Here is a 26,982-nt window from a genome sequence, read left to right as displayed (position 1 = left end):
CTACAGGACTTTTCATCTGGGCTGGAAGGAGCGGTGGTGTTTTCCAAAATCGATTTGGTGCGAGGATACCACCAGATCCCGGTGCGACCGGAGGACATACAGAAAACTGCAACGATTACTCCGTTCGGGTTGTTTGAATGGTTGCGTATGCCTTTCGGTTTAAAGAACGCGGCACAGGCTTTCCAACGACTGATGGACCGCGTGGGCCGGGGTTTACCCTTTTTGTTTATTTATTTAGACGACATCCTGGTCGCCAGCCCCTCAGTGCAGGAACACCAGGCCCACTTGCGGACCGTGTTCCAGCGGCTCCAAGACCACGGGCTCATTATCCAACCCTCCAAATGTCAATTCGGCCTTCCTGCTCTTGATTTTCTAGGGCACAGAATTACCCCTGCCGGCGCCTCCCCTTTGCCCGAGAAGGTGGAGGCTATCCGGGCATTTCCCAGGCCCACCACAGTAAAAGGGCTACTGGAGTTCGTAGGCATGGTTAATTTCTACCATAGGTTCGTTCCGGCAGCGGCGCGAGTCATGCGCCCACTTTTCCAATGCCTTGCAGGGAATCCGGTAGAGTTGATATGGTCCCCGACCGCAGAGGCGGCTTTTACAGCAGCTAAGGCAGCCTTGGCAGACGCCACCATGTTGGTCCATCCGAGCCCCTCCGCCCCCACGGCCCTGACGGTTGACGCCTCTGACGTGGCGGTGGGCGGGGTTCTGGAGCAGCAGGTCGGTGGCCGTTGGCAGCCTTTAGCGTTTTTCAGCCGGCAACTAAATTCGGCCGAGCTGAAGTATAGCGCATTTGACCGAGAGCTTCTGGCTCTCTATTTAGCTGTTCGTCATTTCAGGTACTTCCTCGAGGGCCGCCCATTTGTGGCCTTTACGGACCACAAACCATTAACATTTGCTTTTTTGAAATTGTCTGACCCATGGTCGGCCCGCCAGCAGCGGCACCTGACTGCTATCTCCGAATTTACCACCGATGTCCGTCATGTCGCGGGTAAGCTTAATGCCGTTGCTGACGCCCTGTCTAGACCCGCTTTTCCCCCTATTTCGGCGGTGGACTGCGAAGTGGATCCCCAGGAGCTTGCGAAGGCACAGCTTCTAGCGGATACCGTTTCGGCATACCGGTCCACCACTTCGGGATTGAAGTTGGCCCAGGTAGCTTGTGGGTCGGAAGGCACAAAAGTCTGGTGCGATGTTTCTCTTCCCCGTCCCAGGCCGGTAGTACCGCCCTCCCTTCAGCGCCGGGTTTTCGATGCCATTCATGGGCTGGCGCACCCGTCCATCCGCTCCACCTCTGCCTTGGTAGCAGCTCGGTTTGTCTGGCATGGCCTACGGAAACAGGTAGCGGGTTGGGCACGTTCCTGCGTTCCCTGTCAGACCGCTAAAGTCCAGCGCCACGTCCAGCCCCCCGTACAGGATTTCGAGGTCCCAGCAGTTCGTTTTTTCCACATCCACGTGGATTTGGTCGGGCCTTTGCCTTCCTCCCGGGGCTACACCCACCTCCTCACGGTGGTGGATCGGTTCACCCGGTGGCCAGAGGCTTTCCCATTGTCTGATATTTCGTCAGTGTCTTGTGCTAGGACTTTGGCCCTTCATTGGGTAGCTCGTTTCGGGGTCCCGGCAGTTATTACCACTGACAGAGGGCCACAGTTCGCTTCGTCCCTCTGGGCTGCGCTCGCAGAACTGTACGGTTCCAAGTTACAACCCACTACTGCATATCACCCCCAGGCAAATGGACTCGTAGAAAGGTTCCACCGTCAACTTAAGGCATCCCTCAGTGCAAGGCTTGAAGGCCCGGACTGGGTAGACCAGCTCCCTTGGGTTCTTTTGGGCATCCAGACTGCTCCTAAGCGAGATCTCGGTGCGTCGTCCGCGGAGCTAGTATATGGCTCGACACTTCGAGTACCCGGAGATTTGTTTCGGGACCTTTCAGACCAGCTGCCTACAGTCCCATCAGTGTTAGCATCTCTCCGGGAACGGGTGGGCTCCCTGGCCCCAGTTCCAACTTCACATCATGGGTGTCCCATGGTACATGAACCGCCTTCCCTGAAGGACTGTGAGTTTGTTTTTCTGCGTAAAGATGCCCATCGCGCCCCGTTGCAGAGGATCTATCAAGGGCCGTTCCGGGTTTTGCGTAAGGGAACGGCTACCTTCACCTTAGACATGTGCGGCAAGAGTGAGCTCGTCTCGGTGTCCCGGCTCAAACCTGCCCATTTGGACCTGGATCAACCAGTCCTGGTCGGTCAAACCCCTAGGAGAGGCCGACCTCCGTTAGTTCCGCTCAGTCCAGGACCCCCCGTTCCGGTAGTTCCTCCAGGACCTCCCGTTCCGGCTGTTCCGCCAAGTCCGGAACCCCCGGCTCCTGTGGTTCAGGCTGTCCCTCTCCGTACTCGTTATGGTCGCGAAATCCAGCTCCCTGCTAGGTTCCGCACCTCGGGTTCTGGGCGGGGTCATGTAGCGACCATAGAGAATGGTCCAGGTCGTCGAACCCTCGGATTGGCCAGCGAGGTCAAGTGTGAACGCGACCATGGGGATTGGTCCAGGGAGCGACATCGCTGATTGGCCAGCGATGTCATGTGCGCGTTTGGCGCCCGAAATAGCCAGTTCGGCGAAGTCTTCGAAGAAGACAGTAAGTTTTTGATGGTTGTCCTTTACCTTGTTGTTTAACTCTGTATTCGAATATTGCGGCTGCAATAAACTTCCTTTACAACCAACAAGTTTTCGGACTCGCCATAATATCAATAGCATCCAAAGACAAACTTAAACTGATTCTATGGAAATGGAACAGATGATAACTGTGTTTTGATGCATTATAAGAAATAGCATTTGTCCAATCTGGTTTACATTTCTCCTGAGTTTTAATTGAAGTGATATCACTTATGCTTTGGTTGATTTTGCTTCTGTAAACATTCAAGACCTATAGCAATGTACCTGCTGGCTCCAACAGGGAGTTCTTTGCCAGATGTTTATTGATGTAAAATCGCAGAAGGAAACCAGTTAACGTGCACAAAGTTATCGACTAATTCCCTCTTTTTCTTTCCAAGTAACAGTTTTCATTTATATTTCAAAAACCTAATTTTCTTTAAAGTATCCTTGTCCATCATCACTCCCAATAGACAATTCTATGTCTGTGTGACTTTCAGCCTAGCAGTATCTCTTTTGATGATGGTCTTCAACTTTATGCCTCCAAAGGGCTTGTATTCACTGGAATTTAGAAGGATGAGAGGGGATCTTATTGAAACATATAAGATTATTAAGGGATTGGACACGCTAGAGGCAGGAAACATGTTCCTGGTGTTTGGGGAGTCCAGAACCAGGGGCCACAGTTTAAGAATAAGGGGTAGGCCATTTAGAACGGAGATGAGGAAAAGCTTTTTCACTCAGAGAGTTGTGTCTCTATGGAATTCTCTGCCTCAGAAGGCAGTGGAGGCCAATTCTCTGAATGCATTCAAGAGAGAGATAGATAGAGCTCTTAAGGATAGCGGAGTCAGGGGGTATGGGTAGAAGGCAGGAACAGGGTACTGATTGAGAATGATCAGCCATGATCACATTGAATGGCGGTGCTGGCTCGAAGGGCCGAATGGCCTCCTCCTGCACCTATTGTCTATTGTCTATTGTATCCTTATATTCAACCTCCCGAAGTGCAAAGTCCTCCTTATAAATGATGAAAGGTCTGCTGTTTTCTGGCATTTAACTGGTTTTGATGCTAAAGTGAAGGAACAGGCTATTCAGCCCTTGATGTCTCCCGCAAACAGGATGCCAGGGGGAGGTGGAGGGATGGGGAGGGGGAGGGAGGGGGGAGGTGGTGAGGAGAGGGTGCTGCACCAATGCAGGTTTGGGCTCACCTGCTCCACTTGGTCTAGTTATTTTAGAAACACATCAGGTCTCCCTTCAGCCTCGAATGCTCTTGAGAAAACAATCCAAGTTCATCCAATCTCTCCTTGTAGCTAATACTGCCTAATGGAGGCAGCAATCTGCTAAACCACTTCTGTGTCCTCTCCAAAGCCCCCTCGTCCTTCCTGCCACCAGCCCTCAAGTTAGGAAAAGGGACATACAACGAGATCTGGGTGTCCTAGTGCATCAGTCACTGAAAGGAAGCATGCAGGTACAGCAGGCAGTGAAGAAAGCCAATGGAATGTTGGCCTTCATAACAAGAGGAGTTGAGTATAGGAGCAAAGAGGTCCTTCTGCAGTTGTACAGGGCCCTAGTGAGACCGCACCTGGAGTACTGTGTGCAGTTTTGCTCTCCACATTTGAGGAAGGATATTCTTGCTATTGAGGGTGAACAAGCGGTCCGACCAATGGCCCATGTGGAAAACCACTGGTCTCAGACCTCCAGCTAGAATACCACCCTTCCATCACTACCCTTCGTCTTCCATGGGTAAGTCAGCTCTGAATCCAAACTACAAAATCACTTTGGATGCCATGCATCTTAATCTCCTTAATCAGCCTGCCATTGTAGTCCAGGCTACATCATCACCTCCCCTCCCCTCATCAATCACCTTTGCCACCTTCTCAGAAAGCTCAATCGTTTGCAAGATACGCATGTCCCTAATTAACCATCCCCTTCCAAAGGAAAATAAATCTTAACCTTAGGAATCCTCTCCAATAACTTTCCTATCACTTCTTCTTCCTCGTCTTGCGTATGGCGGGCACAGCCTAAAGTTGTAGGCCAAGGGTAGACATCTAGGCCAGGGCAGCATCAGTTGCTGGGTGGATGGCCTTGATGCCACCAGGGAGTAGCCTGCCTCAGTGAGCAGTCATTCACCATGTGTGGGATGGGCTGGTCTGGATATCCGCAGTGGCAAGCAGGGCTGTCTGTCTGTCTGTCATCCCCCACTTGTGCAGGTGACGGGCTGTTCTTACATGGAGGGGGCGGATCCTGTTCAGGGTTAGCCATTGCTTGCGATGGAGGTCAGATCCCGGTGGTTTCACTGTGGGGTCCGTGATCACCTCTCCGTTGTTGGTGTTGGCATCTTTCCAGACACTACGCCACTCAGTCTCGGGGTCAAAGTCTTCCAGGGATTTGGCTGAAGACCAGAAGGGTCTGCAGGCACATGTTGGGCAGATTGTTCAAGTCACCGTGGATGGGATGGTCAGGGTTAGCCTCGATGGTGCACCAATCTGTCAACATCCTCTCCCTTCTGCTTATGCTGGGAGGGGCGATATGAGAGAGGACAGGGAGCTACTGCAGAGGTGTTGGCTTAAGCATCCCTGAGATGTCCCGCATTGCAGAGTTAAGGACAGTGTCCACTCGCTTGGTGTGGCAGCTATTAGCCCAAGCTGTCAAGCAAAACTATCACTGATGTGAGTCTCTAATTTCCTGGATAAACACTATTTCCATTCTTAAAGGAACAACAATGGCCAACCTCCACACCACTCATGCAAAGGAGAGTGTAGATGGGCTATTGCATGCTAGCCAATCGTAGTGTTTGTTAGTGGTAGCCCCGCCCATTATGTGCTGTATATATTAAGAACTTGCCTGCGTCAGTCAGTAGGTGCAGCAGCTCGGAGCTGGAATGTACTGCACCTCCAGTGATGCAAGTGTTGCATTAAAAGCCATGTGTTGTATTACAGCGTTGGTATGATCACTTCATTACAGAGAGAATGCAAGAACCTCTATCGAAGCCTCGGCAATCTCCTCTCTGCCCTCTCCCAGTAACCCGGGATACATCCCAACAGGCCCTGGGGGCATATCCACCTGAATGCTCGTCAAGACCATCTCCATCTTGATTTCATAATGCCCTTGCAGACGTTAAACCTCCCACCGATCTGAGCCATTCCCCAACGCTCACTAATTACACACTTTCAAACATATTAGTTAAAAAAATGTTAAAAGTATCCTTAAGGTATAACACAGAATACAGACGTAAAAATGTTGGGGGAGTCCAGAACAAGGGGTCACAGTTTAAGAATAAGGGGTAGGCCATTTAGAACTGAGATGAGGAAAACTTTTTCAGTCAGAGAGTTGTAAATCTGTGGAATTCTCTGCCTCAGAAGGCAGTGGAGGGCCAATTCTCTGAATGCATTCAAGAGAGAGCTAGATAGAGCTCTTAAGGATAGCGGAGTCAGTGGGTATGGGGAGAAGGCAGGAACGGGGTACTGATTGAGAATGATCAGCCATGATCACATTGAATGGCGGTGCTGGCTCGAAGGGCCGAATGGCCTCCTCCTGCACCTATTGTCTATAAAAGCAAACTATGAGCACGGGAAATAATAATAGTCAGATTATATAAGAGAAAGGCAGGATAGAGGGTGTTATTCCATTATCTGTTACCAGTACTTTGTGCTTTCAACTGAAATACACTCTGGGTACATAGGGTGAGCTGAGGAAATTCAGAGTGTCTCTGAGGATCCTTCAGTTCTTCTACTCTGGGGCTGTAGAGATCATCCTGTCCGGCAACATTACAGTCTGGTTTGGGAACAGCTCTGCCCAGGACAGGATGGCCCTGCGGAGAGTAGTGCGTTCGGCTGAGCGCACTATGGGAACTACACTCGCCCCCCTGCAGGACCTATACATCAGGAGGTGCAGATCCAGAGCCAGCAACATTATGGGGGACCCCTGCCACCCCAGCAATGGACTGTTCCAGCTGGTACGGTCAGGCAAACGCCTCCGCTGTCACGCTGTGAAAACAGAGGATGAGTCGGAGTTTCATCCCACAGGCCATCAGGACTGTCAACTATTATAACTCCAGGAACTGTATTAACTTTAATTTATATGCTGTAACTGTAATTCTTTGTTTGCACAATCCGCAGGCATTGCCACTTTCATTTCACTGCACATCGTGTATGTGTACGTGACAAATAAACTTGACTTGACTCTTAAATCCTGAACACAAACAGTCAAGGTGATCTGTACCTTTCTATTTGGGAGAGGAATCTTGTTTCAAAGCTTCCTCGTGTTTTCAGCTGTTCAGATGCCTCTCCGTTGAAGAGCAGGTTTTGATTTACCAGTTTCAGGAGCACAAGTCTTGTGAGCTCCCCCATATATTTCCCACTAACAATCTTCTCATATCTAATTAAGGAAAAGGACACATTTAATCTTATGCAGTAAATATTATGTCCTTTCCAGGCTCCAAATAGCATTTTAAACTTTTTTTTCTCCAGAAAAGAGCCAACCAATAATTTTTTAAAAGTCCAATCGAGATACCCTGATAATTCCCCTGCCTCTTTATACTAAAATTCTCGTTTCTGAACTACAACCAAAACGGTACACGATAGTGCGACAATGTTAGGCCCACCTTACTCACCGTCGTCCCTTTGGTGCTAATGGGAGAAGTTTCATTGAAATCGGTGTTATATTTTTAAAGTTATTCACATTTTAAAGTTTAAATTTATCTCCAAGGGAGGGAGGGGGAGGGAGGAGGGAAGGGAGGGGGAGAAGGGAGAATGGGGGAGGGGGAGGGGAGAGGGAGGGGGGAATGGGAAAGGGGGAGGGGAAGGGGGAGGATGTGGGGGAGGGGAGGGGTTGGAGGGAGAGGGGGAGGAGGAGGGGAGGGGGAGGAAGGGGGGGGTGGAGAGAGGGGGAGGATAAGGGGGGTTGAGGGGGATGGAGTGGGAGGGGGGAGGGGGGAGGGGAGTGAGTTGGGGGGAGGGAGGTAGTTGAGGGGAGGGAGGAGAGGGAGGGGGGAAGGGAGGAGGAGGGGAGGGGGAGGGATGGGGAGGAGGGGGGTGGTGGGAGGGGGAGGAGGGGGGTGGTGGGAGGGGGAGGAGGGGGTGGTGGGAGGGGGAGGGAGGGGGGAGAGAGGGGGACGGAGCGGGGAGGAGGAGAGGGATGGGGAGAATGGGGTGGTGGGAGGGAGGCAGAGAGGGGAGGGGGAGGGAGGGGGAGGAGGAGAGGGACAGGGAGAATGGGGTGGTGGGAGGGGGAAGAGGGGACGGGGAGGGGGGTGGGAGGTGGTGGAGGAAGGGAAGGAGGGGGGGGTGGAAGGGTGGAGGGGGGAGGAGAGGAGGAGGAAGAGTAGGGAGGAGGGGGAAGAGTAGGGGGGAGAGGGGTTGGGGGAGAGGGGGAGGGGGGGCAGGGGGGGAAGAGAGGATGCTGCACCAATACTTTGGCCAAGTATAGCATCAAGCCGTGCCAGTAAAGTGGAAGCATTGGCATCAACACGGCACGGGCTCGAATCATGCCTTACATGAAGAAAGATAGCTGTGGCCATTATAGGTCAATGTTCCCAGCCCCAGGACATCACCACAGGAGTTCCTTGGGCCAAACACCTTAAGCTGTTTCATCAACGACCTTCCTTCTGCCACAAGATCAAAAGTAGGATATCTGCCGATGATTGTACAATGTTGATTCCATTGGCAACTCCTCGGCAAACTCTTCACCTGCGTGCAACAAGTCCTGGACAACTGAAGTTGCAGTTAACTTTCACTCCACAAGAAAGCCAGTGACCATCCTCAACAAGGGAGAGTTTAACCCGCTACTCTTGATATTAAATGGACTTATCCTCATTGAGTACCATCAATATCTACGCATTGAAGAACTGCATATCTATGCGTTAGAAGAACTAACGGGCGGCACGGTGGCGCAGCGGTAGAGTTGCTGCCTTACAGCCAATGCAGCGCCGGAGACTCAGGTTCGATCCTGACTACGGGCACCATCTGTACGGAGTTTGTACGTTCTCCCCGTGACCTACGTGGGTTTTCTCCGAGATCTTCGGTTTCCTCCCACACTCCAAAGACGTACAGGTATGTAGGCTAATTGGCTGGGCAAATGTAAAAATAAAAAAATAAAAAATTGTCCCTAGTGTGTGTAGGATAGTGTTAGTGTGCGGGGATCGCTGGGCGGCGCGGACCCAGTGGGCCGAAGGGCCTGTTTCCACGCTGTATCTCTAAATCTAAATCTAAAATTATCCTCACTGCATTTGACTGGAAGCTCAGACGAAGCGGTACAGAATACTGTGGCTCTAGCAGCTGGAGGATGGGTACCCTGCAATGGGCCATCACCTCCTGATGCCACAAAGCCTATCCACTATCCATAAGGCACAAGTCAGGAGTGTGGCAGCATACTGTCCAATTGCCTTGGTGAGTGCATATCCAACTCAAGAAGCTCAACATCATCCACAACAATACAGCGGACTCGGTTTCCACCTCATCCACCAACTAAATACTCGTTCCATTCACAGTGGCTGCTCTTTGTGTTATCCACAAGTTAAACTCCTCACCCAGACCAATATCACCTCCAAATCTGTGATCTCTGGTGCTAAAAAAAGACTTCAGAGGGTGGGGAACACTAGAGTCAGAGGGTGGTGAATCTGTGGAACTCATCGCCACAGAGGGCTGTGGAGGCCAAGTCAGTGGATATTTTTAAGGCAGAGATAGACAAACTCTTCATCAGAATGGGTGTCAAGGGTTATAGGGAAAAGGCAGGAAAATGGGATTAGGAGGCAGAGATCAGCCATGATTGAATGGCGGAGTAGACTCGTTGGGCCGAATGGCCTAATTCTACTCCTATAACTTGTGAACTTGTGAATCTCTGAGCTACTAAGTTCCCCTGCAAGTCATTCATCCTCCTGCCATGTAAATGTATTCTGATTTTTTCATCATTGATGGTCTAAGCCACATAGCAATTCACAAATCCATCTCAACCTCATCTATTGCATCCACTGCTCTAGATGTCAACTTCTTTACATCGGCCATCGTTTCGCTCAACATCTTCGCTCAGTCCTCCTTAACCAACCAGATCTCCCGGTGGCCGAGCACTTCAACTCCCCCTCCCACTCCCAGTCTGACTTTTCTGTCATGGGCCTCCTCCAGTGCCATAGTGAGGCCCACCGGAAATTGGAGGAACAGCACCTCATATTTCGCCTGGGCAGCTTGCAGTCCAGTGGTATGAACATCGACTTCTCCAACTTTAGATAGTTCCTCTGTCCCTCTCTTCCCCTCCCTCTTCCCAGTTCTCCCTATATCTTCCTGTCTCCACCTATATCTTTCCTTTGTCCCGCCCCCCTGACATCAGTCTGAAGAAGGGTCTCGACACGAAACGTCACCCATTCCTTCTCTCGTGAGATGCTGCCTGACCCGCTGAGTTACTCCAGCATTTTGTGAATAAATACCTTCGATTTGTACCAGCATCTGCAGTTATTTTCTTACATCACCAGGTCCCAAGTCATCTTAAGAGTAATGGGTGATGGGAATAAACACTGTGCTTGCCAATGATGCTCAGATCATCAAAACAAGAAACAAATAAAAACAAAATGCCACGTTGTCAGCAAAGATCGTTGACCTTTTTTGCTTCCTAATAAAATAAAATAAAATAAAATAAACATCTCAGCAAAATGATGACCAAAGTTGCAATGGATTTTGATACGGTGAATGCACTAAGTCATTATGAATGGTTGAGGTACCATTCACATGTTATGTGTGCACATGAGGTTGGCTTTGAGTGGGTGGGGAAGTTTAGAAATGTGAATAGTTTGTGGCAGGAAATGGTGTTCAGAGGGTTTGGAGGGTTTTTAGTTTTAGAGATACAGCGCGGAAACAGGCCCTTTGGCTCACCGAGTCCGCACCGACCAGCGATCCCCACACATTAACACTACCCTACACACACTAGGGACAATTAAACACAGACACCAAGCCAATTAACCTACAAACCTGTACGTCTTTGGAGTGTGGGATGAAACCAAAGATCCCGGAGAAAACCCACGCAGGTCACGGGGAGAACGTACAAACTCCGTACAGGCAGCACCCGTAGTCGGGATGGAACCCGGGTCTCCGGCGCTGTAAGGCAGCAACTCTACCGCTGCGCCACCGTGGTGGCTGGAGGTGGAATCTGGAGCATGAGCCGGATTTGCATCGGAGCCAGAGTCGGGATCGGGATCGGGATTGGGTACAACAAGGGTCAGGACTGAGGATTGGTTTACATTGAAACTGAAACTGAAATCTAGAAGGAAATGTTCTATCCACGAGGGTTTGCCCACGGTTGGCCAATGTACATGAGCATCACGGCTGTTAGCTGGGTGACACTGAACAACACTGTTTACAAAGTGACACCAGGACATTTAGATCGCACACGATTGGCAGGGGGTTATGGAAGCAAAAATATGCTTTCTGAATCTAATGAGTTGATTTGTGGCAATAACCAGAATTAATAAGGCGAAACCATTGATAGTGTATCTCTGGATTTTCAGAAGACCTTCAATGAGGTAGGTACATGATTCACTAGATGGTGCTATTTCTCAAGCATGCGTTGAGGATAGGTTAAAGAACAGAAAGCAGCAGGAAGGAATGGGTCATTTACAGGTTGCCAGGCCAACAGTTTACAATCCATATTAATAACTGCTATGAGGCGAGCAGGTCTAATTTGTCCAAACTTGCTGACAACACAAAGCTGGAGGCAGAAAAATAATGGAGAGTATACAACAGGGTGGCAGATGGAGTGTAATGTGGGGAAATCTAGGCCATTCACTTTGAGGGATGATTGATTTTATTTTGAAAGTAGACCAGGTGGACCTGTTGGGCCCAAACCTCTCCTGCATTGGTGCAGCACCCTCTCCTCCCCCCCTCCCCTCCCCCCCCTCCCTCCTCACCCCTTCCCCCCACTCCATCCCCCTCCCTCCCTCCTCCCCTCCCTCCCTCCCTAGGAGATAGATCTAAACTTCAAAATGTGAATAACTTTAAAAATATAACACCGATTTCAATGAAACTCCTTCCATTAGCACCAAAGGGACGACGGTGAGTAAGGTGGGCCTAAAATTGTGGCGCTATCTTCTACCGTTTTGGCTGTAGTTCAGGAACAAACAAACAAACAAACGAGAGTTTGAGTGTATAGATGGTGAAAAACGATCAAATATTTGTGTTCAAGGGGATTTTAATGTCTAAAATACAAGAAGTTAACGTGAAGGTTCAGGAAAGAAATAGCACATTGGGCTTTATTGTAAAGGGGCCAGTAAAAGGGAAAGTCTTTCTGCAATTGTACAGGACCCCAGTGTGGCTGAAACCTGTGGGCAGTTTTGGTCTATGCTTAGCCCTGGATACGGTGCTGCTGGATTAGTAGGGGTGAGGGGATTCTAAAAAGTATTTGATGTAGCTTAAAAGAATAAGGATATGATATTGCTAAAATGAGAAGTCTGAAGAAAGATCTCGACCCGAAACGTCACCCATTCCTTCTCTCCAGAGATGCTGCCTGTCCTACTGAGTTACTCCAGCATTTTGGGCCTACCTATTGCTAAAATAAGTATTGGGAAAGCACGACAGGGAGGCATCTCGGAGGCTATTTCCTATGGCTGATAGGTCTGGAAGCAGAAACCGTGAACTCCGGGGAAGGTAGAAACAAGGAATCGCAGATGTTGATTACAAAAAAAGACACAAAGTGCTGGAGTAACCAAGTGAGGCAGGCAGCATCTCTGTTGAACATGGATAGAGTCATAGAGTGATGCAGCGTGGAAACAGGCCCTTCAGCCCAACTTGCCCACACTGGCCAACATGTCCCACCTACCTGCCATATCCCATTTGGTCATACCCCTCCAAACCTGTCCCATCCATGTACCTATCTCACTGTTTCTTAAAATGTTGGGATAGTCCCAGCCACAACTACCTCCTCTGGCAGCTTGTTCCATACACCCACCACCCTTCGTGTGAAAAAGTTACCCCTCGGATTCCTATTCAATCTTTTCCCCTTCTCGTAAACCTAGGTCCTCTGGTCCTCGATGCTCCTACTCTGGGCAAGAGACTCTGTGCATCTATTCCTCTCATGATTTTATACACCTAATAGGTGAAGGTGAAGTTTCAGGTCGGGACCCTTCTTCGAAGCCTGAAGAGTGGTCCTGACCCAAAACGTTGCCTATCCATGTTCTCCAGTGATGCTGCCTGACCTGCTGAGTTACTCCAGCAATCGTGTCTTTTTTGGGGGGTAATTCAGGTTGTCTAACCTGTCTAGTTCAGGTTGTGCCTTATAAACCACCGGGAAATGTGACCAGCAAACTCGGCTAGTTGATGTTTCAGGTCGGGGATCCTTTCAGGATAAGGGATTAGCCTTTTAGAAATTAGATGAAATTTCTTCATTCCAAAGGTTTTGAACCTTAGGACTGGCCTCTTCCTGATGGGTTATGGATCCTCGGTTGTTGAGATCAAGATTGTGATCAAGACTGAGATGAGATCAAGACTGAGATGAGAAAAAACTTTTTCACCCAGAGAGTTGTGAATTTGTGGAATTCTCTGCCACAGAGGGCAGTGGAGGCCAATTCACTGGATGAATTTAAAAGAGAGTTAGATAGAGCTCTAGGGGCTAGCGGAATCAAGGGATATGGGGAGAAGGCAGGCACGGGTTACTGATTGTGGATGATCAGCCATGATCACAATGAATGGCGGTGCTGTTTCGAAGGGCTGAATGGCCTCCTCCTGCACCTATTCTCAAGTTTCTATGTTTCTAAGAGATATTTGGAAGGGACTTATGTGATAGGAGAATCTGAGGATCAGTTGTAACTTCAGAGAACGAAAGACCATTTCACCTGGGTCCGTCAAATTGACAAAACACAGTGTTACATCTGATTACACATTCGGAAATCTGATTTCAAGTTTTGTGCCATTTAATTAAAGCACGGCCATTTTGCTACACAGATACACAAAGTACAAACAGCACATTAGGCGTGACCTTGTGTGGTGATCATTCCATTAACTAATTGTTTTAAATGCTTTTGTGTCAATGCATATTGATCTTTTAAAATTCCGGAAAAAAAGGCAAAATGTTACAATTAAACTCAGGCCAACTATAAGTCGCCGAGGCCCAAGAAACGGCAGATTCTGGAATCTCGAGAAAAGCACAAAGTGCTGGAGGAACTCGGCGGGTCAAATGTCCAGAAAGCAAACCTGCCCTTCCCGTGCTCCACCTCCTCCATTGCAAAACTGAAGCAAACCGGAGGACCCAGCACTTCATACTCCACTTGGGTAGCTTACAACCCAAGAATATGAACACATTGGATTCTCCAACATCAAGTAATTCCCACCCCCCCCCCATTCCCATGACCCCCGCTAGTGCAACCCCCTCTCTCCCATCTCCCACCACCCCAGTCATCCTGCCCCTTTACACCCCTTCATAGACAATAGACAATAGGTGCAGGAGTAGGCCATTCGGCCCTTCGAGCCAGCACCGCCATTCAATGTGATCATGGCTGATCATTCTCAATCAGTACCCCGTTCCTGCCTTCTCCCCATACCCCCTGACTCCGCTATCCTTAAGAGCTCTATCTAGCTCTCTCTTGAATGTATTCAGAGAATTGGCCTCCACTGCCCTCTGAGGCAAAGAATTCCACAGATTCACAACTCTCTGACTAAAAAAGTTTTTCCTCATACACTCATCTCCCATCCAGAGTCCCCCATTTGTCTTTTATCCCCCCCTTTATCACACTCCCCTTTCCAGTCTCTGCCCCCCCCCCAACCCCGTGGCCTTCTACCCCCCTCTCTCCCTCCAGCTTCACATTTTACTACAATGCTCCTCATGCAACATCCATGTGTGTCTTCACCTCCAGCCTTTATTACTTACTCCCACCATCCTCCAACCAAACCATCACCGATATCCATCCATTACTTGCTGGGCTTGTCCCCACTACCCCCTCACCTCTCTTTTCCAGCCCCCTCCCCACCTCCCCCCCACCACTCCTGCTACAATCAGCCCGAAGAAGGGGTCCTGACCCAAAATAGACACAAAAAGCTGGAGTAACTCAGCGGGACAGGCAGCATCTCTGGAGAGAAGGAATGGGTGACGTTTCGGGTCGAGACCCTTCCTCAGACCCAAAGCGTGGTCTGTCGATTCCCTCCAGGGATGCTGTCTGACCCACTAGGTTCGTCCAGCGCGGTGTGTTTTGGCTAAAGTTGCTGAGGCTGTGTTGAGCCTCTCCCAATGACTGGGGATTTAAAGCTATTGGGAGAAGCTCAAGAGCCGATGAACCTTGACTCTGTAACTGTGGCAGTACTGCGCAAGATTGTAAACAGTTTAATTCAGGCCCTGTCCATGTTTGAGACATAATCACCCATTAGCTGATCGGGTAACAGCAGGTGCTGCAGGCCAGTCTGGTCTGATGGGCTCCAGCTGTGTAATATCACATCATTACTCCCGTGCAGTTAAGATTTATTGTTGAATTATGGAACAGTGCCCTTCAGACACTGTAAAAACAACCTGAAGCAGCAATATGGAGAGGCCGATGATCACCGGTTTACACGCAATCTGCTTTGTACTGCAAACGTTTAGGTAACTCGGCCAAAACAAGTGCATTACAAAAAAGATGATTGCAGGATCTAAAAAATCTGACCTGATCTACAAAATCCTGGTCCAATTTGCTATTGTGTTGGCAAGCTCCCCTCTACCGCACACGGCGAACTGACTGGCAAAAAATATGATCTTTTATCCCAGGAGCACAAATCCTGAGGCTTGCCGAGTTAAAGTGCCTTTCCAGCACCATCAGGGCAGTAGTTCAGGTACGATTTCACCACCACGATCGCCACAACCACCCAACCGCAAAGAGAGATCAGAGGTGAATGTGGCCCATCAAAGTGAAACAGAGGGACCTCTGCTCCAACAATCACGCTTCCCCAATGGGATGACACTCCACAAGAACCATTGATTCATAAGGTCAAAAGGTTATAAGTGATAGGAGATTCCCTCCATGGGCAGCCGTGACCGAGGGGGGTCTAAGAAGATAGGAGAAGAATTAGGCCATTCGGCCCATCAAGTCTACTCTGCCATTCAATCGTGGCTGATCTAACTCTCCCTCCTGCCTTCTCCCCATAACCTCTGACACCCATCCTAATCAAGAATCTATCTATCTCTGCCTTAAAAATATCCACTGACTTGTGGCCTCCACAGCCGTCTGTGGCAACGAATTCCACAGATTCATCACCGATTCACTGTGAATTCCACAGATTCACTAAAGAAATTCTTCCTCATCTCCTTCCTAAAAGAACGTCCTTTAATTCTGAGGCTGTGACCTCTGGTCCTAGACTCTCCCACTAGTGGAAACATCCTTTCCACATCCAGTCTGTCCAAGCCTTTTACTATTCTGTACGTTTCAATGAAGTCCCCCCTCATTCTTCTAAACTCCAGCGAGTACAGGCCCAGTGTCGTCAAACGCTCATCATGGCCGTTCCTGGGGATCATTCTGCACTGATGCAAATCTACATAGTAGTGTGGATATTGAGTATGGATATTCTGCATTTGTACTTACAGCTGGTATCCTGGATTGACAGATGTCTTGTCCACAATGCAATCATATTCCAGACGGAACTCCTCAAGTTCGCCCGTGTCTCCAAACCCCCCCCACTCTGTGTTCACGCACATTCTCCCTTCCTCCCCTTCCACTAGCTCCACGTTCTTCATCTCCTCCATGTAGCAAGCATTGCAGCCTGTGCCTAGGAGCAGAGGAACAGTTGTGTTATTAGATCCAAGTTCACTTGTCTGGGCCCTGCTGTGTAATGCATTTCAGTGACAAAAGGCTATTTATGCCACGTCAGGACATTTTCGAGAGAACAGCAAAACAAAACTGCTGGAAATCTGAAGTAAGAAAGCAGAAAATGCCAAAAATACTCAGCGTGTCAAGCAGTATCTGTGGTGAGAGAGAAAAAATAATAATTTCAATCTTTGTTGCTTCATCAGAACTTAAGGCACAAAATGCTGGAGTAACTCAGCGGGACCTTACTGTTTGTAATCTACATAAATGATCTGGATGTCAACGTACAGGGCATGATCAGCAAGTTTGCAGATGACACAAAGTTAGGGGTGGTGGTGAATAGCGAGGAAGGGATCTGCAAGCTGCAGGAAGATATAGATGAGATGGTCAGATGGGCGGAGCAGTGGCAGATGGAATTTAATCCTGAAAAGTGCGAGGTGATGCACTTTGGCAGAAATAACTTGGAGAGGGAGTACACCATGAATGGAAGGACCCTAGGGAAGACAGGGGTACAGAGGGACCTTGGAGTACAGGTACACAAGTCCTTGAAGGCAGCAGGACAGGTGGACAGGGTGGTTAAAAAGGCATATGGGGTACTGGCCTTCATTAGCCGGGGCATCGAATATAAAAGTAGGGGGGTAATGATGGAATTGTACAGAACACTGGTGAGGCCACAGCTGGAGTATTGTGTACAGTTCTGATCACCACATTATAGAAAGGATGTGATAGCTTTGGAGAGGGTGCAGAGGAGATTCACCAGGATGCTGCCAGGGATGAAGGGCCTCGGCTATGAGGAGAGACTGAGCAGACTGGGGTTGTTTTCCCTGGAGCAGAGAAGGCTGAGAGGGGACATGATCGAGGTGTACAAGATCATGAGGGGCATAGATAAGGTAGATGGCGGGGAACTTCTTCCACTGGTGGAAGGTTCAACAACGAGGGGACATAGATACAGGGTAAGGGGAGGGAGGTTTCGGGGGGATGTGAGAAAGAACTTTTTCACCCAGAGGGTGGTTGGAGTCTGGAACTCACTGCCTGGGGTGGTGGTGGAGGCGGGAACACTCACAATGTTTAAGAGGCATTTGGATGGGCACTTGAAATGCTACAACATTCAGGGCTACGGTCCAAATGCGGGAAAATGGGATTAAAATTAGACTGTGTTTGGTAACGGGCGGCACGGACACGATGGGCCGAAGGACCTCTTTCTGTGCTGTAGGACTCTATGACTCTATGACTCTATGACAGGCAGCATCTCTGGAGAGAAGGAATGGGTGACTTTTCAGGTCGAGACCCTTCTTCAGACTCCTTCCGTCCAGAGACGCTGCCTGACCCAGTGAGTTACTACAGCTTTCTGTGTCTATCTTCGGTTTAAACCAGCATCTGCAACATGATCTGGGGAGAATATGCTGGCTTCGTCATGTGTAAAGCGCATACTAAACATTCTTTATTTTAATACTACATTTACTGGAGGTTTCTGTTATCGGCAACGTCTCACCAATTGTGGAATATTCCTGTGTTCAGGGTTCAACCAACAGTTGCAATTACTGTATCTGGCAGCTCAAGAAATTTATCTGAACCTAGAATGTAAAAGCAGGGTGAGGTTTTATAAGGCGCTGGCCAGACCACTTTTGGAGTATTCTGAGCGGTTTTGGGCCCCATATCTGAAGAGGGATGTGCTGGCTTTGGAGAGAGTTCGGAGGAGGCCCTAGGGATGATTGGGGCTAAAGTATGATGAGCATTTAATGGCTCTGGGCTTGTACTCGCTGGAGTTTAGAAGGATGAGGGGGCTTTCATTGAAACTTACCAAAAAGTGAAAGGCCTGGATAGAGTGGACGTTGAGAGGATGCTTCCATGAGTGGGAAAGTCTAAGACCAGAGGGCACAGCTTCAGAATAAAAGGACGTACCTTTAGAAAGGTGATGAGGAGGAATTTCTTTAGCCAGAGGGTGGTGAATCTTTGGAATTAATTGCTACATTTAGCTATTGAGGCCAAGTCATTGGATATTTCTAAATAGAGATTGGCAGGTTATTGCCAATCCCAGTAAGGGTGTAAAGAGTTACAGGAAGAGGACAGGAGAGTGGCGTTGAGTGAAAGATAGATCAGCCATGATTGAATGGCGTAGATGACTCGATGGGCCGAATGGCCCAATTCTGGTCCAATGACATATGAACATGAATTTTTCAACATTAATCAGAGATGAACATCTGATTTTCACTCGTTGATGTCGGTTGCCAATCAAGTTCTCTCTTTAATATCGAGAACCTACCGCAACCAGCATTTCACGTTTCAGCAACTAGGTGACATTAGTTTCTGTGCTCTGAACCAGGTTGTTATAATCATTTATTTTCTTAAAAAATGACACAAAGTGCTGGAGTAACTCAGGGGGTCGGGCAGCAACTCTGTAGAACATGGATAGGCGGTGTTTTGGGTTGGGACACTTCTTCCAACGCCCATCGATGTTCTCCCGAGATGCTGCCTGACCCGCTGAGTTACTCCAGCACTTTGTGTCTCTTTTTGACAAGCAGCATCTGCAGTTCCTTGTGTCTGGTCTTTTCTTCATTTCGGCCTGGTGCTCTGCAATGTCAAGTGTGATGGCAAAGTTCACCCGACATTGGATGTTCACCATGTTGATGGCCTCAGGCATGAATGTACACGGTGGCTGCAGTAGAGGGTGTCTCCGGCAACACTGACCCCCTGGTGCTGACTGTGGGGAGTTCGCATGTCCTTGCTAAGTCTGCGTGGCTTTCCTCCAGCTGGTCTGGATTCCTCCCACAATCCAACGTGCTGGTTGGTGGGTGAACTGACCTTCCACTGTGGGTGGGTGGTAGGACGATCTAGCTGGGGTTGGGTACGTGAGAGAGAATTGGTTTATAAATTAGTGTGGGAATGGGATTGACGGAATTGTTGTGAAAGGCAGTGTAGACTTGATGGGCCAAATGGCCTCTTGTGAATAACATATTAAACTGCAGATCTTCTCCTGCCCTTGGCCATAGGCTGTGCATGATGATTCAGATTTAATTCCTCGTACGTTTCCAATTCTAATATGCTTCAATGGGAGCTGCCTGTTTCCTTACCTACAATCAATCCAACTTCACAACTGTGGTCTTCATAGTAACAGGAAATCATCGTTGCAACAGTGTCATTCACCATGGCAACCACATCCATTTCAAAATCCTACAACAAAAAAGAAGTATTAAAATAAACATTTCATATTCTCCAATCTAATTTAGTTAAAAATAAGGGATCGAGCATGTGATTTATAAAGCTCACAACCCGTGTAACTGCCTGAGGGTGCTCAGTCCTTTAGTGATATTGTCCTTTAGATATGACCTAAAAGGTCGATGAGGGCAGAGATGTAGATGTATATATGGATTTCAGCAAGGCATTCGACAAGGTTCCACATGGTAGGCTGCTCGGGATGGTTAGAGAGCATGGGATCTACGGAGAGATAGCTGAATGAATATAAAATTGGCTTCTTATAGAAGGAAGCAGAGAGCGATAGTGGAAGGTTGCTTCTCGGACTGGAGGCCTGTGACTAGTGGTGTGCCTCAGGGTTCGATGCTGGGCCTGTTACTGTTTTCCATCTATGTCAATCATTTGAACAAGAACGTACACAGCAAGATTAGCAAGTTTGCAGACGATACAAAAGTGGGTGGTATTGTAGATAGTGAAGAAGGCTGTCAAAACCTGCAGCAGGATCTTGATCGATTGGCCAGGTGGACTGAGGAATGGTTGATGGAATTTAATACAGAGAAATGTGAGGTGTTGCATTTTGGGAAGTCTAACATGGCCAGGATCGACACCGTACAAAGGCAGGCCTTGTAGAGCAGAGGGATCTAGGAGTGCAGGTGCATGGTTCCTTGAAAGTGGCGTCACAGGTGAGAATCTATGCTATTAGCTGATATAGTCAATTAGAGATATTATATTTTGTTGTAGTAGAGATGGTTTCTTTTGTTGTTTTAGCCAATATAAAATGAATGCTTATTTTAGTGGAAAGCAGTAAGATGGATGCTTGTGGCAGAAATGTTATCCTTGGGAACAGAATGTGTTTGTCCCTTTACGAATGATAAGGAGTGTACAGAAGAGATGGGCTATTGTCCTCTCCCACTACTCTGTCTGACTGTGAGTGCTGTGTATTGAAACAGTAAAGCAAGGTCATGCAGCTACGAGATTGCTCGTCTATAGAGATAAGAAAGTTTCTTTCTTAGTAACAACTCCTTATTTGGGTGCGTGTGAAAGTAGGAAAAGTTTTGAATCCACTCTAGGTAAATTGATGCGTTTCTCTAAAAACATGTGACTTATATTAATGGTTTGGTTTCTGAGCATGTGACCTGTATCAATGATTTTGTCTTCTCTGTAGCCATGGGAATTGTATTAGATGTGTAATTGGTCCTTGATTTCTTTTTGTCACACCTCTCTTTTTCTGTATAAAAAGTAAACAATGGTGGAGAAGTTGTTCTTCCCCTCCCCTGAGTTGAAATCTCTTCAGACACTAGTGTTGTGTCAGGAGATCGTCACGGGAAGAACCCCATGGTGGAATGAATCTGATGTGCTCATCCAGTATCACGTGTGATTATTCAGACTGAAGGTAAAGAATTTGATTTAACACAGGGAGATAGGGTGGTCAAAAATGCTTTTGGTACATTGGCCTTCATCAGTCAGAGTATTGAGTATAGAAGTTGGGAGGTCATGTTGCAGTTGTATAAGACATTGGTGAGGCCAAATTTAGAGTCATAGAGTCAGAGAGTGATTCAGTGTGGAAACAGGCCCTTCGGCCCAACTCGCCCACACCGGCCAACAATATCCCAGCTAACCTCGTCCCACTTGCCTGCACTTGGTCCATATCCCTCCAAACCTGCCCTATCCATGTACCTGTATCGTGTTGGGCACCATGTTATAGGAAAGATATTATCAAGCTGGAAAGGGTGCAGAGAGAAGATTTACGAGGATGTTGCCAGGACTCGAGGGTCTGAGCTATAGGGAGAGGTTAGCAGGCTAGGAATTATTTGGAGCGCAGGAGGAAGAGAGGTGATCAAAATCATGAGAGGAACAGATGGGGTAAATGCACAGAGTCTCTTGCCCAAAGTAGGGGAATCGAGAACCAGAAGGCATAGGTTTGAGGTGAGGGTGGGACAGATGTAATAGGGACCTGAGGGATAACTATTTTGTACAAAGGGTGGTGGGTGAATGGAACGAGCTGCCGGAGGAGGTAGTTGAGGCAGGTATTATCGCATCGTTTAAGAAACATTTGGACAGGTACATGGATAGGATAGGAACATGGGCCAAATACAGGCAGGTGCAGATAGGACATGTTGGTCGCTGCGGACAAGTTGGGCCAAAGGGCCTCTTTCCACACTGCATGACTCTGTGAATATCTGTGGAATTCTCTGCCTCAGAAGGCAGTGGAGGCCAATTCTCTGAATGCATTCAAGAGAGAGCTAGATAGAGCTCTTAAGGATAGCGGAGTCAGGGGGTATGGGGAGAAGGCAGGAACGGGGTACTGATTGAGAATGATCAGCCATGATCACATTGAATGGCGGTGCTGGCTCGAAGGGCCGAATGGCCTCCTCTTGCACCTATTATCTATTATCTATAAATCTTTCCTATCCATGTACCTGTCCACACATCTTTTAAATCTTGTTATTGTGTCTGCCTCAACTATTTCCTCTGGCAGCTCATTCCATGTAAACCACCGTCCTCCGTCTGAAAAAGATGCCCCACAAGTTCCTATTAAATCTTTTCAATCTCATCTTCAATCAATGGCCTCGAGTTCCTGTTTCCCCTGGCCTGGAAAAAAGGCTGCATTCACCGTATCTAGTCCCCCCGTGATTTTATACATCTCCAAAATATCACCCCTCTGCAGCCGAAACTCAAAGGAATAAAGTTCAGGCCTGTTCAAACTGGCTTTGCAGCTCAGTCTCAATTTCCTGTGAACTTTCTTTGCACCCTTCCAGCTTACTGGTATCTTTTCAATGGCGGTTTAAGCGACCAAAACTGAACACAACACCTAACCTCAAGTGTGGACTCACCAACATCGCATACGTCCGTAACGTAACATTACAGCCCAACTCCTATTCAATACATTTTACTGAAGATGGCCTTACTTTTGTACTCAAATCCTCTATTAATAAAGGCTAACATAGCAATTAGCTTCTTAATTGCATTTTGGGTTCAGCAAGTATTTCCAGGTCCCATTAAACAACAATTCCCCGTCGTTCACCAGTTAATAGATGCTCCAAAGACGTACAGGTATGTAGGTTAATTGGCTGGGTAAAATGTAAAAAATTGTCCCTAGTGGGTGTAGGATAGTGTTAATGTACGGGGATCGCTGGGCGGCACGGACTTGGTGGGCCGAAAAGGCCTGTTTCCGGCTGTATATATATGATATGATATGATATGTTCCACTTTCCCGTTAAGTGCACCAAGTGCACGAATCTGTACCATGTTCCATCAGCCATGTTCTCAGCCATTCACTTGGCTTCTCCATTCCCCTCATGAACGCTTTTTACATCCTCCTCTATTCTCACGGTCTTACCCAAGTTAGTCACATCAGCAAGCTTGGCAATATGACATTGGGTCATCCCGGCACAATTGTCGACAAATCACATGGAAATAGACAATAGACAATAGACAATAGTTGCAGGAGGAGGCCATTCGGCCCTTCGAGCCAGCACCGCCATTCAATGTGATCATGGCTGATCATTCTCAAGCTGAGGACCAAGCACCCCATCACTGCAGTACATCATCTGCCAGTGTGGGAGGCTTGCATTTACTACCAAGCTGTGTTTTCCATTTGATCAACAAATCTCACTTCATATCACTTCACACCCACCCCCAATTCCGTGTGCTCTAACTTTGTTAACCAAATTCTTGGATGAGATATCAAATGCCTTATGCAAATCAAAGACATGGAAATGTAAAAGACCAAAGGTCACAGCTTTGAAGCGATAGAAGCAAAATGTAAACATGTGCAGAGCAAGTGGGTTTTTTTTAAACCTAGACGATCATGAGTGCCTGGAAACATGCTGCCGGGTGGTGGTAGTGGAGGCAGATACACTTGCAGCTCGAGTGGCTTTTAGATCGGCACATGGGTGTACAAAGGATGGAGGGAAATGGATCAGGTGCAAGCAGAGGAGACTGGTTTAACCTGGCATCATGTTTGGCATGGACATTGTGGAACAAAGGCCCTGTTCCTGTGCTGTGCTGTTCCGCCCCATGTTCCACGTCACGTTCACTGGACAGGTGGCAGTCTGAGGAACGGTCTCGACCCGAAACGTCGCCCATTTCTTCTCTCCTGAGATGCTGCCTGACCCGCTGAGTTACTCTGGCATTTTGTGAATAAATACCTTCGATTTGTACCAGCATCTGCAGTTATTTTCTTATGATTATGATGATTATGATATTTTCCCTACCACTGACACGGGGCGAACAAGTTAATTGTTTATCTCTCTGTTTATTCTTAAACAGTGGCATGAGATTTGATAGCCTCCAATCTTTTGGTACTATTTTATCTCATCTCTGATTATTCAAGGATCAACTATCAGGGCAAGGAATTTCAAAGGCCTACAACGATTTGAAAGAAGAAATTCTTCCTCATATCAATCTCAAATGCGCTCCCCTTTTTCTGAGACTCTGCCCCCTGGTCTTTGACTCTTTCACAAGAGAAAACATCCTCCTGGTAAGAACTTTATGTTGCAATTTCACTGAGAGTATAGTTGGGTTTCGTATTGCCAGGAAGGGCAGTGTTGATCAGTTCTTTCGGATCGAATACCTGGTGAGACCACATCTGGAGTATTGTGTGCAGTTTTGGTCTCCTAATTTGAGGAAGGACGTCCTTGCTATTGAGGCAGTGCAGCGTAGGTTCACAAGGTTAATCCCTGGGATGGAGGGACTGTCACATGAGGAAAGATTGGAAAGACTGGGCTTGTATTCACTGGAGTTTAGAAGGATGAGAGGGGATCTTATAGACACGTATAAAATCATAAAAGGACTAGATCAACTAGATGCAGGAAAAATGTTCCCAATGTTGGGGGAGTCCAGAACCAGGGGCCACAGTCTAAGAATAAAGGGGAGGCCATTTAAAACTGAGGTGAGAAGAAACTTTTTCACCCAGAGAGTTGTGAATTTGTGGAATTCTCTGCCACAGAGGGCAGTGGAGGCCAATTCACTGGATGAATTTAAAAGAGAGTTAGATAGAGCTCTAGGGGCTAGTGGAATCAAGGGATATGGGGAGAAGGCAGGCACGGGTTACTGATTATGGATGATCAGCCATGATCACAATGAATGGCGGTGCTGGCTCGAAGGGCCAAATGGTCTCCTCCTGCACCCATTTTGTATGTTTCTATGAAGAGGTATTTGAGGGAACATAATTTTAAGACCGAAGAAAGAATGGGAAATGGAGTTCTGAAGTTCGGTCTTTCAGTAGCTGACAGGTGAATGGGTAGAATGGCCTTTACTCATACCATACTAATTTTGTACAGTACAGATGCTCCCCGGTTTACGATGCTTCGACTTACGATAGCTCGACTTTGCGATGGTTTAAACGGCCGCGACCCGTGGCGATATATTTGGTCTCCGACGGGTTTCTCAGAACGTAACCCCATGGTAAGTTGAGGGGCACCTGTATCTGGTTTATTTTTGAACATTGTACCCGACCATGAGATGCAGAGAATGCCAGACTCACCCCTCTCCTTTGAATGGCATCACGGAGCAGTCCGACCACATTGTTCCCCTCTGCCCCAGATGCTTTAAACCCTTTGGTCCAATTCAGAAGGATCCCCTGCAAAGTAAAGCGAGTGTGAATATCATGCATTATTTTCCAGTGGGGAACCCTCATGATGTGCTGGTGCCTCTGAATTAGCCCAAACATTCTTCGAAAATATCGACTTGTTTTCCTGAGCAGAGCTGGGAACGCTGGCTGCTAATTTAGCTGACAACTGTGCTGTGTGGCGCAGCGGTAGAGTTGCTGCCTTACAGCGAATGCAGCGCCGGAAACCCGGGTTCCATCCTGACTACGGGTGCCGTCTGTACAGAGTTTGTACGTTCTCCCCGTGACCTGCGTGGGTTTTCTCCGAGATCTTCGGTTTCCTCCCACACTCCAAAGACGTACAGATTTGTCGGTTAATTGGTTTGGCAAATGTAAAAATTGTCCCCAGTGGGCGTAGGATAGTGTTAATGTGCGGGGATCGCTGGGCGGCGCGGACCCGGTGGGCCGAAAGGGCCTGTTTCCGCGCTGTATCTCTCAACTAAACTCCATTTTGGCTGACAGTCTGTTTAACCCTCACATCACACTACGTTACAGGTAATCGTTTACTTTAAGGTACGTTTGTGCACTGTGTGAGTGTGGGTGTGGGTCGTGATCTCTGAGACGTCTCTCACCTTGTCGATTCTCTCGTGTCGGACAGGGAATGAAAAGGTAAATCCCAGCGGCAGTTTCTTGTGTTTCATGTTGTGTTGATCCAGGAAGTTGGAAATACACTTAGCCACGTAATCGAAGAGCTGTTACAGACATGCAAGCAGTGTTAGTAAGGGTCATTATAATCATAGAAAACATGACTGAGGGTAGACACAAAATGCTGGAGTAACTCAGCGGGTCCGGCAGCATCTCAGGAGAGAAGGAATGGGTGACATTGCGGGACTGATGTCAGGGGAGGGGGCGAGACAAAGATAGGATGTAGACGGAGACAGGAAGACTGGTGGGAGAACTGGGAAGGGGAAGGGGATAGAGAGGGGAAGCAGGGGCTACCTGGAGTGGGAGAAGTCAACGTTCATACCGCTGGGGTGTAAACTGCTCTAGCAAAATATGAGGTGCTGTTCCTCCAATTTGCGCTGGGCCTCACTCTGACAATGGAGGAGGCCCAGGACAGAAAGTTCTGATTGGGAATGGGAGGTGGAGTTGAAGTGCTGAGCCACGGGGAGATCAGGTTGGTTGAGTCGGACTGAGCGGAGGGGTTTAGCGAAACGCCAAACTAAAATTGCAACCAGCATCTGCAGTATTTTTTCCTATGACTGAGGGAAGGATGGATACTTCATCGTTTACAGTATAGTTCAGACACGATATAGTTCTGATATTGCTGTGGAATTAGTGAAAGAAAATCAAGAACAAGTTGCAACAGGAGATTGTGCAGGAAGGAACTGCAGATGTTGGTTGAAACCGAAGATAGACACAAAATGCTGGAGTAACTCAGCGGGACAGGCAGCATCTCTGGAGAGAAGGAATGGGTGACATTTCTTGTCTCGTTTCGACCCAAAACGTCACCCATTGCTTCTCTCCAGAGATGCTGAGACTCTCCAGCTTTCTGTGTCTATCTTCAGTTTGCAGCAGAGAGATTGTTTTATTTAAAACTTCATTCCATTTTTTCCAATCTGAAGCAAGGGGGAAGTTTGCCAATCCTCACCACTTCAGCTGTGTCAGTCATGACGTCAGTGGGAATGGAGTACATTTGGTTGCTGGTTGAGATTTTCCAACTTTTCTTTTCGTCTTCGCCCACTTTAACCAACATCACACGGAAATTTGTGCCTCCCAGATCCAGCGCCAGGAAATCGCCCACTTCTAGAAGATAATAATACATCTTCTTTAAAGAAAGCTCAGCTTAGCTCATCAAAAC

The 26,982-nt window shown here is 48.0% G+C and overlaps 1 protein-coding gene across 1 annotated transcript in view; it reads right to left on the bottom strand.

Moving 5' to 3' along the window:
- gck (glucokinase (hexokinase 4)) overlaps window positions 1-26,982 on the bottom strand; it is a 51,848-nt gene that overhangs the window by 11,163 nt on the left and 13,703 nt on the right. Inside the window, exons 3-8 of the mRNA XM_078429181.1 lie at window positions 26,773-26,927; window positions 25,754-25,873; window positions 25,059-25,154; window positions 19,450-19,549; window positions 16,157-16,340; window positions 6,859-7,014 (exon numbers count right to left, since the gene is read on the bottom strand). Coding sequence (XP_078285307.1) covers window positions 6,859-7,014; window positions 16,157-16,340; window positions 19,450-19,549; window positions 25,059-25,154; window positions 25,754-25,873; window positions 26,773-26,927 — 811 coding nt within the window. The remainder of the gene's footprint in view (window positions 1-6,858; window positions 7,015-16,156; window positions 16,341-19,449; window positions 19,550-25,058; window positions 25,155-25,753; window positions 25,874-26,772; window positions 26,928-26,982) is intronic.

The sequence above is a fragment of the Rhinoraja longicauda genome, chromosome 36, assembly GCF_053455715.1.
Source record: "Rhinoraja longicauda isolate Sanriku21f chromosome 36, sRhiLon1.1, whole genome shotgun sequence".
Lineage (NCBI taxonomy): Eukaryota > Metazoa > Chordata > Chondrichthyes > Rajiformes > Arhynchobatidae > Rhinoraja > Rhinoraja longicauda.
The sequence above is the reverse complement of the archived record's forward strand: the minus strand, read 5'-3'. Positions and strand labels throughout refer to the sequence as shown.